General features: G+C 46.0%; 1 protein-coding gene across 1 annotated transcript in view; it reads right to left on the bottom strand.

Annotated features, from left to right (window-relative positions):
* The window catches only part of LOC137846718 (CUGBP Elav-like family member 4), a 216,818-nt gene that overhangs the window by 66,515 nt on the left and 135,295 nt on the right, over positions 1–15,008 (bottom strand). The window contains exon 7 of the mRNA XM_068664832.1: positions 13,179–13,326. Within this exon, the coding sequence (XP_068520933.1) occupies positions 13,179–13,326 (148 nt within the window). The remainder of the gene's footprint in view (positions 1–13,178; positions 13,327–15,008) is intronic.

The following is a 15,008-nucleotide window of genomic DNA, read 5'->3' as shown; positions in this document are numbered from 1 at the left end:
TGGGTTAGGATCGGTAGGGACAACAAGGCTAGTGTCCTGGTCGGGGTCTGTTATAGACCGCCGAACCAGGATGAGGAGACGGATGAGGAGTTCTACAGGCAGCTGACAGAAGTTGCAAAATCTTCAGCACTTGTTCTCGTGGGGGACTTCAACTTCCCTGACATATCCTGGAAGCACAACACAGCCCAGAGAAAGCAGTCTAGGAGGTTTCTGGAGAAAGTGGAAGATAGCTTCCTGACGCAGCTGGTTAGTGAGCCTACCAGGGGTGGCTAGACCTTCTCTTCACAAACAGAGAAGGACTGATGGAGGATGTGATTGTCGGGAGCTGTCTTGGGCAGAGTGACCATGAAATGGTGGAGTTCTATATTCTTGGCAAGGCCAGGAAGGGAACCAGTAAAACAGCTGTATTGGACTTCCGGAGGGCTGACTTTGTTCTGCTGAGGACACCGGTTGGTAGAGTCCCTTGAGAGGCGGTTCTGAAGGGCAGAGGAGTCCAGGAAGGCTGGGCGCTCTTCAAGAGGGAAATCTTAATGGTGCAGGAGCGGTCTGTCCCCACGTGCCCAAAGATGAGCCGCCGTGGAAGCAGACCAGCCTGGCTCAACAGAGAGTTGTGGCTTGAGCTTAGGAGAAAAAAGAGGGTTTATAATCTTTGGAAAAGTGGGCAGGCCACTAGGGAGGACTATAAGGATGTTGCGAGGCTGTGCAGGGACAAAATTAGGAAGGCCAAAGCTCACCTGGAGCTCAATCTGGCTACTGCCGTTAAAGATAACAAAAAAGTTTTTATAAATACATCAACACAAAAAGGAGGACTAAGGAGAATCTCCATCCTTTACTGGATGTGGGGGGAAACTTAGTTACAAGAGATGAGGAAAAAGTGGAGGTGCTTAATGCCTTCTTCGCCTCAGTCTTTAGTGGCAATACCGGTTGTTCTCTGGATGCCCAGTACCCTGAGCTGGTGGAAGGGGATGGGGAGCAGAATGTGGCCCTCACTATCCACGAAGAAATGGTTGGTGACCTGGTACTGCACTTGGATGTACGCAAGTCGATGGGGCCGGATGGGATCCACCCAAGTGTACTGAGAACTGGCAGAGGAGCTGGCCAAGCCACTATCCATCATTTATCAGCAGTCCTGGCTATCGGGGGAGGTCCCAGATGACTGGCGTCTACCAAATGTGACGCCCATCTACAAGAAGGGCCGGAGGACTGACCTGTTGGGAGTTGGCAGAAAGGGCGTGGACATGAGTTCGTGGAACAATTGTTCGATCTGAGCTTGCTTTAAGCAACCAGGAGTAGGCCTCAGCAAATCCCATGGCCTGCTGTAGCTGAGCAAACCGAGCAACCAGGGCAACTATGAGAAGTTCCCACGACAGTGTTCCCACGTCGCCCAATTGAGGAATTCAGAAAAATATTGTTACCAGCAGCTGGCTTCAAGGACAAGGTCTACGTGACTGCTAATCACAAGGGGGTTGTTTTCTTGCAGGTGGGGTTGTTTTCTTGTAGTTGTTTGTCAGAGTGCTTTTGACCAATAATCTTGTGTGAAGCACTATCCGCCCCTGTTAAGTTCACTATAAAAGTTAAGCTATTCGGGCAATAAAATGGAGCATGATCTGACTCTACTGGTGTCTGTTGTGCTTTCGGCCGTTCTTCCTGCAACGTGCTCTAACACTGACCCGGGAAACTACAGGCCTGTCAGTTTGACCTCAGTACCAGGGAAGCTCACGGAGCAGATTATCTTGAGTGTCATCACGCGGCACTTGCAGGGCAACCAGCTGATCGGCCCAGTCAGCATGGGTTTATGAAAGGCAGCTCCTGCTTGATGAACCTGATCTCCTTCTATGACAAAGTGACGCGCTGGATGGATGAGGGAAAGGCTGTGGATGTGGTCTACCTTGACTTCAGCAAGGCTTTTAACACCGTCTCCCACAGCATTCTCCTCAAGAAACTGGCTGCTTTTGGCTTGGATTGGCGCACGCTTCGTTGGGTTAGAAACTGGCTGGATAGCCGGGCCCAAAGAGTTGTGGTAAATGGAGTCAAGTCCAGTTGGAGGCCAGTCACTAGTTGCGTTCCCCAGGGCTCAGTGCTGGGGCCGGTCCTCTTTAATATCTTCATCGATGATCTGGATGAGGGCATTGAGTGCACCCTCAGTAAGTTCCCAGATGACACCAAGCTATGCGCGTGTGTTGATCTGCTTGAGGGTAGGAAGGCTCTGCAGGAGGATCTGGATACGCTGCACCGATGGGCTGAGGTCAACTGCATGAAGTTCAAAAAGGCCAAGTGCCGGGTCCTGCACCTGGGGCGCAATAACGCCAAGCACAGCTACAGGCTGGGAGATGAGTGGTTGGAGAGCTGCCAGGCAGAGAAGGACCTGGGAGTGATGGTTCATAGTCAGCTGAATATGAGCCAGCAGTGTGCTCAGGTGGCCAAGAAGGCCAACAGCATCCTGGCTTGCATAAGAAACAGTGTGACCAGCAGGGCTAGGGAGGTGATCGTCCCCCTGTACTCGGCTCTGGTGAGGCCGCACCTCGAGTACTGTGTTCAGTTTTGGGCCCCTCGCTACAAGAAGGACATCGAGGTGCTTGAGCGAGTCCAGAGAAGGGCAACCAAGCTGGTGAGGAGCCTGGAGAACAAGTCCTACGAGGAGCGGCTGAGGGAGCTGGGCTTGTTCAGCCTGGAGAAAAGGAGGCTCAGGGGTGACCTTATTGCTCTCTACAGGTACCTTAAAGGAGGCTGTAGCGAGGTGGGGGTTGGTCTGTTCTCCCACGTGCCTGGTGACAGGACGAGGGGGAATGGGCTTAAGTTGCGCCAGGGGGAGTTTTAGGTTGGATCTTAGGAAGAACTTCTTTACTGAAAGGGTTGTTAGACATTGGAACAGGCTGCCCAGGGAGGTGGTGGAGTCACCATCCCTGGAAGTCTTCAAAAGACGTTTAGATGTAGAGCGTAGGGATATGGTTTAGTGGGGACTGTTAGTGTTAGGTAAGAGGTTGGACTCGATGATCTTGAGGTCTCTTCCAACCTAGAAATTCTGTGATTCTGTGATTTCTTTCCTCTGCACTTTTACATAGCCTTTATTTGTTGTTTGTTTTCCTCCCTTTTTCCCTTTTCCCTTCCCTTTTCCCTTTACCCTTTTTTTTCCCTTTTGTTAAATTGTTTCATTAAGAATAATCTTTCCTTTATTATTATTATTATTATTATTATTATTATTATTATTATTATTATTATTATTGTTATTGTTATTATTATTATTATTATTATTATTATTATTTCTTCCCTTTAATTAAATTATCCTTATCTCAGCCCGTGAGTTCTTTACTTTACTTCTTCCCCTCATCATCTAAGGAGAGGGAGTGAGAGAGCGGTTGTGGTGTTTAGCTGCCTAGCACGGTAAAACCACCACATGCACTTAAACAGTACCCCTTGAAAAAGGAAGTGTGAAATGTGTTCATCTAATTCTTGTGAATATGGAACAATCCTAGGGCCGCATGGTATGATGAATGTGACCTTCTGTCTTACATACCCTTGTATAACCACAAGTCTAAGAAAAACTGAGTAGTTAATGTATAGAGTTCTTGTATCTTGCAAAGGAATGTTTTAGCAATTCGTGTCAATAGAGAGCTTGAAGCAAAATGTATTTGTAGGCTTTTCCTTGAAGTCTCTGATATCTGGGGGGGGTTCAGAATAACTAACTATTATGACTATTGCATGGGACGCTATGCACGTCTCTGCTATCTGGCCAGGAGATTAAGAAGACGGGGAGAGCTGAAGGACGACTAAAAGACAAAGCTTGCAGGGGACGCTGCAAAAGTCTCTGACATACAGCCAAGCTGGACACAGGAGAAGGACAAGAGAGAGGAAGACTATGAGCCTTCAGCATGAGAGACCCCCAGAGGGACCACCGGAGACTGATACGCATGCTCCAGTAGGAGGGTTTGGATGCTGGAAACTAATTATAATAACCCTGTTTTTTCTAGAAGTAGTAATGAATATGTATCAGCCTAGGAGCATAAAAATCAGCTGCTTGATGTAACTGGTGTGCGTCTTGGTGGAGCAGAGACTCCCGGCACACCCAGCGCTGTTTGCTTACCTCTATTCCTTTAATAAATTGTAAACTTTTTTATAGTCCTATTTTGAAGACTGAGCCATTTATACAGAAGATAGAGAAGGAATTAGCCCGATAATTGATCAACATGCTTAACACCAGAGCTAACTGTTTACTGTTTTAGACCTGAAGGATGCCTTCTTTTGCCTTCCTCTCCATGAAGCCAGACAGAAAATCTTTGCATTTGATTGGAAAAGCCCTAAGAGTGGGCGCCAAACACAGCTCACATGGACAAGGTTGCCTCAGGGCTTTAAGAACTCACCCACCTTGTTCAGAGAACAGCTTGCAAAGGACTTGGAGACCTGGGAAGCCCTACCAGGAGAAGGAAGGCTGTTGTAGCACGTAGATGACCTCCTAATAGCCATCCAGACAGAAGAAGCATGAGTGGCTTGGACCACAAGCTTCCTAAACTTTCTGGGACAGGAGTGCAGGGTATCGAAGAAGAAGGCTCAGGTGGTAAAGCAGAAGGTGATCTACCTGGGTTATGAGGTTAGTGCCGGACAACAGACCTTGGGGCAAGATCATAAAGAAGCGATATAGAATCATAGAATCATAGAATCATAGAATATCCTGAGTTGGAAGGGACCCTTAAGGATCATCAAGTCCAACTCTTGACACCGCACAGGTCTACCCAAAAGTTCAGACCATGTGACTAAGTGCACAGTCCAATCTCTTCTTAAATTCAGTCAGGCTCGGTGCAGTGACCACTTCCCTGGGGAGCCTGTTCCAGTGTGCAACCACTCTCTCTGTGAAGAACCCCCTCCTGATGTCAAGCCTAAATTTCCCCTGCCTCAGCTTAACCCCGTTCCCGCGGGTCCTGTCGCTGGTGTTAATGGAGAAAAGGTCTCCTGCCTCTCGACACCCCCTTACGAGGAAGTTGTAGACTGCGATGAGGTCTCCCCTCAGCCTCCTCTTCTCCAGGCTGAACAGGCCCAGTGCCCTCAGCCGTTCCTCGTACGTCTTCCCCTCCAGGCCTTTCACCATCTTCGTAGCCCTCCTCTGGACACTCTCCAACAGTTTCATGTCCTTTTTATACTGTGGTGCCCAGAACTGCACACAGTACTCGAGGTGAGGCCGCACCAGCGCAGAGTAGAGCGGGACAATCACCTCCCTTGACCTACTAGCGATGCCGTGCTTGATGCACCCCAGGACACGGTTGGCCCTCCTGGCTGCCAGGGCACACTGCCGGCTCATATTCAACTTGCTGTCTACCACGACCCCCAGATCCCTCTCTTCTAGGCTGCTCTCCAGCGTCTCATCGCCCAGTCTGTACGTGCAGCCAGGGTTTCCCCGTCCCAGGTGCAGGACCCGGCACTTGCTCTTATTGAACTTCATGCGGTTGGTGATCGCCCAGCTCTCCAACCTATCCAGATCCCTCTGCAAGGCCTTTCCACCCTCAACAGAGTCCACAACTCCTCCAAGTTTGGTGTCATCAGCAAACTTGCTCAAAATACCTTCTATTCCTACATCCAGATCGTTTATAAAAATATTGAAAAGTACCGGCCCTAAAATGGAGCCTTGAGGGACCCCACTGGTGACCGCCCGCCAGCCTGACGCAGCGCCATTCACCATAACCCTTTGGGCCCTGCCCGTTAGCCAATTGCTCACCCATCGTATGATGTTTTTATTTAGCTGTATGGTGGACATTTTGTCCAGTAGGATCCTATGGGAAACCGTGTCAAAAGCCTTGCTGAAGTCCAAAAAAATCACATCAGCTGGTTTCCCTTGGTCCACCATACGGGTGATCTTATCATAAAAGGAAATCAGGTTAGTTAGGCAGGACCTACCCTTCACAAACCCATGCTGGCTGGGACCAATGACTGCTTTGTCCCCCAGGTGCGCCTCAATAAGTTCGAGAACCATCTTCTCCATGATTTTACCAGGCACTGACGTGAGACTGACAGGCCTGTAATATCCCTTTGATTGGTTTAGGTCAGCTGCCCTAGTGATGCTTCTCTCCTCACTTTTTGCCCATCCCCTAGGAGGGTTAGAGACAATAAAAGAACTGCGAACCTTTTTGGGAATGGTGCATATTGTGGATCTATAATTACGGATCGTTTTTAAAACCGCTGTATGTGCTCATTGCAAATGGGAACAGGGACCTCCAATGGACAAAGGAGGCCACGCGAGCCTTTGACCAATTAAAGAAGGCTTTAATGTCAGCTCCAGCTCTGGGATTTCCAGATGTAAATAAACCATTCCTCCTCTTCTCCCATGAGAAACAGGGGATTGCCCTGGCAATACTAGCACAGGACCTGGGCCCATATCGAAGGGCAGTTGCTTATATTTCTAAGCAGCTGGATGCTGCCGCCAAGGGATGGCACGCAAGCTCACCTTGGGACAGAAAATAACTGTGCTAGTGTCTCACACAGTGTCCACAGTGCTGGAAGTGAAAGGTGGTCACTGGCTTTCCCCACAAAGGGTCCTGAAATCAGCAGAAACCAAGGGGAGCCAGTACACCATGACTGCCTGGAGACCATTGAAGCTACCTACTCCAGCCGTCCAGATCTGAAGGACACTCCTTTTGATGGTGTGGAAATATGGAAGCAGCTACGTCGTCAGCGGAAAGTGACGTGCTGTATATGCAGTTACCACTTGCAAAGACATAACAGAATCTGGAAAATAAACATCTATAGGGACTAAATAATGAGATTATTGGAAGCAGCTCAGCTGCCTGAAAAGGTAGCAATCATGTACATTAAGGCACACCAGAAGGTGAGCTCAGAATTGGAGGAAGGAAATGATCTGGCAGACAGAGAGGCAAAAGAAGCAGCAGAAGGTGAGGTAGCAACTGAGGGAGCCCTGATTCCAGACAGGCAAACTCCCCTTGAAGGTAAGCTTGCATATAACAAAAAGGATAGAAAATGAATCGAAAGACAAAAAGGAAAATATAACCAAGAGGGTTGGGCTCTTACCAAAGAAGGGAAGGGGAAGCTAGTCATCCCCTCCAAGTTATTGTGGCCACTGGTAAAGAAGCAACACCATAAAACACATTATGGAATAGACGCTTTGTGTAACTATCTAATTGGAAAAAATATTGGCAGGAACTTATATGCTACCATCACTCAAATAACTTAACAGTGTGATCTTTTTCTCCAGATGAACCCCAAAAATGCCCCCAAACCAAAACTGAGTCAAATTGGAAAAGGCCATGGGCCCGGACAACAGTGGCAAATTGACTTTTTTGAACTTCCAAGAAAAGGGAGGTGTCGATACTTACTGGTGTTAACAGATACCTTTTCAGGATGGCCAGAGGTTTTCCCCACTAGGACTGCCAAAGCCTGAGAGGTAACTAAGTCTTTTGTAGAAAAAACTATGAAACCACAGTGGGAAGGACTATACCAGGTGCTTCTTACTACCTTCACCACAATTAAGATCAAGGAACAGAGTGCCTGGATTCACCATTCTCAAGTGAAGAAAGCTCCAGAAGCCCCCTGGAAAGTAATGCTGGGTAATGGTGAATTGAAACTAAAGCTCGGTCGAGCAAAATGAGGACATTACGGTCAGGAGTATTTAGTAATATAATTTGCAGAAAAAATAGCAGAATTGTTTTATTTTTGTGGCTTATAGTTGTAATTGTGATTCAAGAATTGGAAGGTGCCTCTATGATAATAGAGAATGGTGAGTGGCCTTGGTCTGAAGCCGTAACAACAGAGGATAAGAGTATTAATAGAAAGTTAGCAATTGTGGTTATATGGTGAACAAATGGTGACCATTTATATACATTAAAAGAATGGCAAAAATTAGGAGAAGAATGAACACATCAAAGAACCATAGGGAATGAAATTAAAATTGGGTGCCAAATGATTAACAGCCCCTACAATCATCCTTATTGGCATTGGGAACTAGCCAATGGCAAGTCTCAAAGGTGTTACCGAGATGGGAAAAGGCTGAAGACCAAGACCACAAACTAATAATAGATGCACTTAGTATGGTTCCAGATAATGTATCCTTAGCTCTTAGTTGTATACAAGCACAGTCATGGATGCAGGCAACGGCTGCCTTGATCATTAGGGAAGGAAGTGAAGGCGTTTTCCCAGCTGAAGTCTGAAAGACTGTTTGGGACAACACCAATGATTTTGAGAAGTTCCAATATTGGTGGACTCTGGTAAATTTTACCTATGATCCCATTGTTAACATGGCTACTGTCTTTGTGCTTACTATACGTAATGCCACAGTTTATGTTATCTACCCCATCATTGCACTAGGATTAAACCATGAGGAGACAGTGCTCTGTCCTTTGGAGCATAGAACATTGGCACGGATGGAGAATGGGAAATGGCAGTCTGTAAATCTGGAATCATGTGTTACCCGGGAACAACAAGGATTTTATCTGTGAAAGCAACACAATTGATGCTCAGGACGTATATCTTGACACTGAGCAAGGTGTTTGCCACTTTGAAATGAATCCAAATACTAGTCAAAAGACTGTGCTTGTATATATCGGTCAAGGCTGTGTGTGTTTAAGAACTGCTTGTGCTTTTGTAGAAGTCCTTGATGAAAGTACATGGCAAGGCATTGAGGGATACATTTAGAGACTGGGAAGAATTTTTGTATTAAGTAAAAGAATTTACTAGATTTTCCAGAAAAGGGGGGACTGAAACATGGGATTAGAAATTAGAGAGCGATTGATTAAGAATGAATAAGTGCTACATTTGCGATTGTGGGAATAAAAATGTTGTTTTTGCAGAGTTACATTGTTTAAAGGTAAGGAATGTGGTATTGAGATATGCTTGCAGTGATAAGAAAACTTAGCAGGCAACCTTGTAAAACGCAGACAACCAGACTCCTTGGAACAATTAGACGAAAATCATGGTGTTAAGTCAAGTCAGATAAGTGAAGAAACATTACCACTTCAAAAGTGTCAATTACCACTTTCAGTAAAAAAGTCAAAAGAAATTTGAAATTTAACAGGCCGGCAACTGAAGGTCATGCACTGTCTGTGAAGCATCAGATAGATTGTGAACCTGGGTTACCCACTCAGTGGGGAAACAGGGGAGGGGCCTGTCATCAAAAAGTATATCAACTGTGTTTTGGAACTAGTAGGTGAGCACGACTTTGGTGGGACTTACCCCCCCCCCGCCATGCTGCCCAGCACTGAATAAACATACCTACTTTACAATCTTACTGATTGTGGAGTCCCTTTTCCGCAAGTCACTGTCACCACCAGCCTTCTGAAAATGCAGTAAATGAAAAATCTTCTAAATTTTCTCACAAAGAAAGGGACTGCTCACACCATTGTGGCATAATGACCACATGGACACCAGGGTTCTTTTAGGTTCAGTAACTACTACTTCTTTATTGAAGATACTTCTATATCTTCATGTTGCCTTTTTTATCTTGAGGGCAGGCTCCCCTCTTATACCCTTCTCCCCACAGCAGTCCTTTTCAAAACAACTTTTCATTGGTCAAACAACTTTGCCCGGCAACAGCAAACACCCAGCAACTTCCATGCCTTAATGGCTGGAGAACAAGCAACCTGAGACTGCATGGGGTCTCCTGAATCACCCTTCTTTGTTCCCTCTAAACTCTTTTACATCCCTGATGGCCTCATCATTAAGAGTCTGATGCTATCATCAATGATGGGGCTTGTCGACTCCCATGGCCACACTCCCACATCTCCCCCTTCTTTATTAATATCAACCATCTTCTTGGAACAAATTATTACTCAGTATATCACAGGCGTCATCAAAATGCAGGCAAGTAGCATAGTTATTCTGGTCTGAGTTACCCACTGGGACTGCCTACTGCTTTGCATTGACTGCAGGCAAGCCAGATGACTAGTTCAAACTGGGTGTCTAATTTTTGTATGGTTAAAGCCACGTGAGATGCACCCTGCCTCTAGTCTGTTAGATCTGCCTGGATCCAAGACTCTTGAAGTTCCCAGGTCTCATGGGAACTCATGAACATCAATGAACTCATGGCCATGACCTGAGAAACCTGTTGTCCTGGGGGCTGGATTAGGAATTCTGCAGGAGCAGGTTCTGGTCTGAAAGGGAGGTGAGAACACAAAGGGCCTGAATATACCAACACAGAGGCACGGTTCCCAGCTACTATCTCCAATGCCTTTAGGAATTCTGGGTTACCAAAGTCTTTTTTTCTAGCAGTTTTTCTTTTTCTTAGGAAAGATCAAAACATGTTTTTTTTTCTCAATGTTCCAAACACTTTTTCTAGCACTTGTTTTTCACAGAAGTTTGAAATGTTTCATTTTCATTCCAAGTCAGAACAAAGATATACTTCAATGACTGGAAATCCTGCTATGAAGCAGAATGATCATTTTCCATTTGGCTTTCTGAATGCTAACAAAAGCCATCAGGAAAATTCACTTTAGGCTTCAGGTATCTCTTGGCTACTCAGAAATCATTGCTAGTGTTGTAGGCTTGCTTGCTCAGACGTATGTGAAACATTTTCTATGCATCTTATCACAAGCTTTGTGAGTGTGGCAGTAATACAAGGAGTCATTTCAAAGTCTAAACATTTCACCCAAGGAATAATTGTCAGTGGACATTTCCACAACCCATTACAGAGGATTTTCATGAAGGAAGCAACACATTTAAGGTAAATCTGCAATAATGCCAAAGTGCATGTGCTCCATGATTGAAAATATGTCATAAGGAGAGTGCAAAATCTGCCACCATGAAAGAGATCAAGGGATCATCTAAACCAGCATCTTATTTTCAGTAATGACCAGTCATGGGTGCTCTGGAAAGCATGTAAAAAACATGACCTTTCTTTCCTCCTGTATTCTGACAATAAGAGTTTAACAGTTCCCAGAAGACAGTGGGCACATCAGAAGAGGAGCAGAACTTACACGGAAGAAGAGCTAGGATATTTTTCATGTCCTGGATATCATGGCAGACACAGGATTTGGCTGTTGCACTGGCATTTACACACCTATATCACAGGACTGCTAATTCTCAAGACATTTATATGCAAAATTGCTTGTGCTTTTTGGGGTGAGGCCATCATGAACCACAGCCTGGATTCAGCTTTCCAGGACCTGAGAACATTTGAATTCCAGGCATTCTTTGTTTCATAGAATTGTTGAATATCCCGAGTTGGAAGGGACCCATAAGGATCATCAAGTCCAACTCCTGGCACCGCACAGGTCTACCCAAAATTTTAGACCATGTGACTAAAGAACGTTTGTCATTCTCTCTGCTCCCACCAACACAAAACAAATCTAGCTAATGCAAATATGATAATCTTTCCAGCAGTGGGTTTAAAGGGTGCACATATAATTAAGCTACTTTTCTATTTGGATTCACAGTAGCTTCATCGACTCTTTGTTTATAAATTTATTGTTGTGTAAACATATATTTCAAAATGTGTGGTGTAAGATTTTTGAGTCAAGCACTTTTTCTTGGTTCTCCATAAATTCATGTGGAATGAGATCTATCTTTCTTTCTCCCCTTTCCCCTCCACCCTCTCATATAATACAATCTGACCCAGGTGTTGCTGACATTGTTCCCAGCTACAGATTGCAAAGAGATGCTAAGCTGTGTGTTAATGGAGAGGGTTTTTTTGGCAGGCAGAGTTAGCAGAACTGGATTCATTAGAACTGTATTCAACAGCCTCCAAGCCTGCTCTGCTGCAGTACCTTATCTCCCTGCCATCCAGTGTTTCTCAGCCATGAGGTATCTTTCCTGGCTGCTCTGTCAGTTGGCCCTTTCCTGCTCCAGTGCTGGTGCAGACTTCTCCATGTTCAGCAGTGAAGCTGCTCTCTTACAACTCTTCTCTGCAGGAGTCCCAGATCCTGCCTTCCCACCACTGGCTGCACCACGGCTGGCTCAGGCCTAGCTCAGTCCTGCCACATCTCAACCCAAACCCATGTCAAACTGCTCCTCTCCAGGCTAGCTCAGTGCTTCAGTGCATTGCTCACTGCAATGCCATGTCACTGAGCTCAGTATCACCTCCAGTATCTCTCATAGGAACAACTGGCATCACCCCTGGGACACTTCTATCCCAAACTGTCCCTTAGAAATGGTCCTTTTCTGCAGTTACATCCTTGAATCTTCTGCTCCCCTACCAGAGTCAGCAGTACATTACAAAGCTCTCAAAATTCTCACTTCTTTCACAGTTTGGCCCTGCTTTCCCCAGCTGCCACCCTAGTGCTTGGCTGTTAGGCCACCCGCCACTGCATGACTACCTGTCCTGCCCAGTTCCTTGACCTGTGCTTCAAGCCCCAGGAAAGCCAGTCCTGTTTCCATCCCAGATTAATTCTCTGCCTCTGAATAACATAACCCACCTCCTAGCACAGGCTTCTTGTGACCTGTCACAGTCTAGCTAGACCCTGGCAGCCCTTCACTACCTGTCTCTGCTCCAGCAGCAAGAAACCTTCTCGCCAAATGCTTGCATTCCAGGTAGCACCAAAGGTCTTCCCTGAGCACCTCAGTACTATTTCACACCAGCACAATGCTTACGTGTGCCAAAGACACAGCTCATCTCATTAACAACATAGCATCTCACCACAAACCTTATTTTGTTTGTTTTTGGACATGCTTGGTTGTGACAGCACTAGCACTGATCCTTCATGTGTCTATGAACAACCAATAAACCAGCACAGGTCACTGGGATGTTTTGTGATGTTGTTCCATTGATGCTAAGAGCTAAGGGGAAGCTGTATAAGGGATAACACAAAGGTTCATGGCTGGGAGCCCTTCCCAATGCCTTCCCTTCTGGCATGCTCCCTCCTTCCTCCAAAACCCATTGCATCCCATCTCTGGTGGGTCTCAGCCCCCTCATTCTCCTCACCAACCAGTGAGTGCTGCTCAGCACAGCGTACTACTAGCCCAACAGTTCACTACTGGTCCCCTCTTTGACTTTGCTATCACACCTTTTTCGTGATACAGACACTGACCCCCAGCTGGACCCAGTCCCAGCAGAGGTTCCCTCTTCCAGCCCCCAAAATGGATCTGGTCACCTTGCTCCTTCCTTCTGGTGGCCTTCACCAGCAAGACCACCATTTTAGAAAACACTTACTGTAGGAGAAGCTGACAGCTAACACATCCTTCCATGTCTCCTCTGCCACGTGGCCAGCATTTCCTGCACTTTGCCCTTTCTACCCCTCTCGGCCCCTTACCTGAGGTTGGTGTTATGGGGGCAGCCGCCAGGCCCTTCATGTTCACAGCCGCCATCTGCTGCATCTGGGCTGCGGCAAAGGCTGCCATGGGGTTCAGGTAGCCACCCTGCGCCACCGATGCCATGATCGCGGCCTGCTGCTGCATCAGCTGGAACAAAGAGAGCAGGGAAAAAATACCACGCGATCACCAGCAGAACAGCCTGGGGAACCAGCACCAGGATGGAGGCCACACACCGGGGTGTGAGGGATCCCTCTGGTTTGAGATGTCAGCTCACCACATCTGTGGTACTCCCCCCAACCTTGGCCTTCCTTCTCACTACAGGAGGCAAATTGTATCATTGCATCTTGGGGTCTTTATGGCCCCCACATCCCCATTGTGTTCCCCTGTGTGGAGGCCTCCTGTGAGCTGGACTCAACACTCTGACTGCCAGGCCCTTCCTTGATGAGAAAGGCAGAGAAAACACTTTATATGTTCCTGAGCAGAGAGGTTTCATGGCTTATGTTGCTTGTATCAAAGCTCTGGGAAAACACTGGTGGCTGCTGAGGGGAGACCAGTGCATGTGGAGCAGTGAGGAGAGAGGATCCCTTCTCCAGAGCAGTAAGCTGAGGTAGTTCTCTGGGGATAACTTGACCCATTTTCATCTGGTGGTGAGAAAAATCACTCTTTCTCATGCTGCTGGGATTTCCTTATTTATTTTTTTTTCCAAAATGTCATCAAAATGCTGCCTCTTCTAAAGCACCTACAAAAGGCAGAAACAAGGAACCTGGGCTATATTTTCAGGCATTTTGCAGTAAGAATTTTGGAAGAGAAGGGTGGAAAATGGGTAACTATGCCAGAAATGCTTCCTATATTAAAACCAGACTTTGCTATCATTGATGAAGCTGCCTCTTGTCTCCCTTCCCTGGAGCTGTACAAAGAGCCAGACAAGGTACATTTGAGGTCCTGTGAGACAGTGTCCAACCCCCAGTAGTGACTGACGGTGGATGCTTAGAGAAAGGATGGGGAAGATAAGTCAGAATTATAGGACATGTTGTGAGGTTTTTTAAATAGATATATAGTAACCAAAAACCAAATCCTGATGCATTTCCTTGTTGGCTACTTTCTTGTTGTTGTTTGTTTGTTTTTGCTTTTGAGAGGTGTTTTCAAATGGCCACTGAAAGAGGATGAGCAGGGACTGAAACCTCACTCTATTCATTCCCCAGCCTCTGGTAACACAATTTGATGATAACAGCAGAGAAGGAAATTATTTTTTTTATAAAGATTACAAGTGACTCACGTCTTTTCTGTCTTCAGGATGAGTTTTGATGCTCTCTGTAATTTTACTTTCTCTCCCATCAAGAAAACCCTCTGATGCTGTTGTTTAAGCACATGGGATATGTTTCTCAGACTTCAAAAGTCACGACAAAAAAGTCATGACAAAGTTGTGAGAAAGTCTGACGAAGTCATGACAAAATCTGTCCCTTACTGTTTAATATTGAAATATTAAATTGACTGTTCTTACATATACACACTGAAACAAATCCTTTAAATCACTTCTCTCACTCAAATGCTGAAAATTTCCTTGTCACCATCTGTGAAGAGACAAAATTAAAGGATGCTCTGCCACTGACCTGCTGTATAACCATGGACAAATTGCGTAAACTTGCCTTGGTTTCTCCAGCTATAAACTGAGGCACAGGATATCTGTCTCCCCATGCAGGGGTGCCTTCAGATCTACAGATTAAGAGTGCTGTAGTAGAGCTGAGTACTGTTATTTTTTGTAGCCTCATGCAGATTGGTGACAAGGTGGTGGCTTCTCCTTTGACTGTTAATTACCCTTTTTTATTATA

This window comes from Anas acuta, chromosome W, assembly GCF_963932015.1.
Source record: "Anas acuta chromosome W, bAnaAcu1.1, whole genome shotgun sequence".
In the NCBI taxonomy this organism is placed as follows: Eukaryota; Metazoa; Chordata; class Aves; order Anseriformes; family Anatidae; genus Anas; species Anas acuta.
Note: the sequence above shows the minus strand (reverse complement) of the source record. Positions and strands in the feature narration are given on the sequence as shown.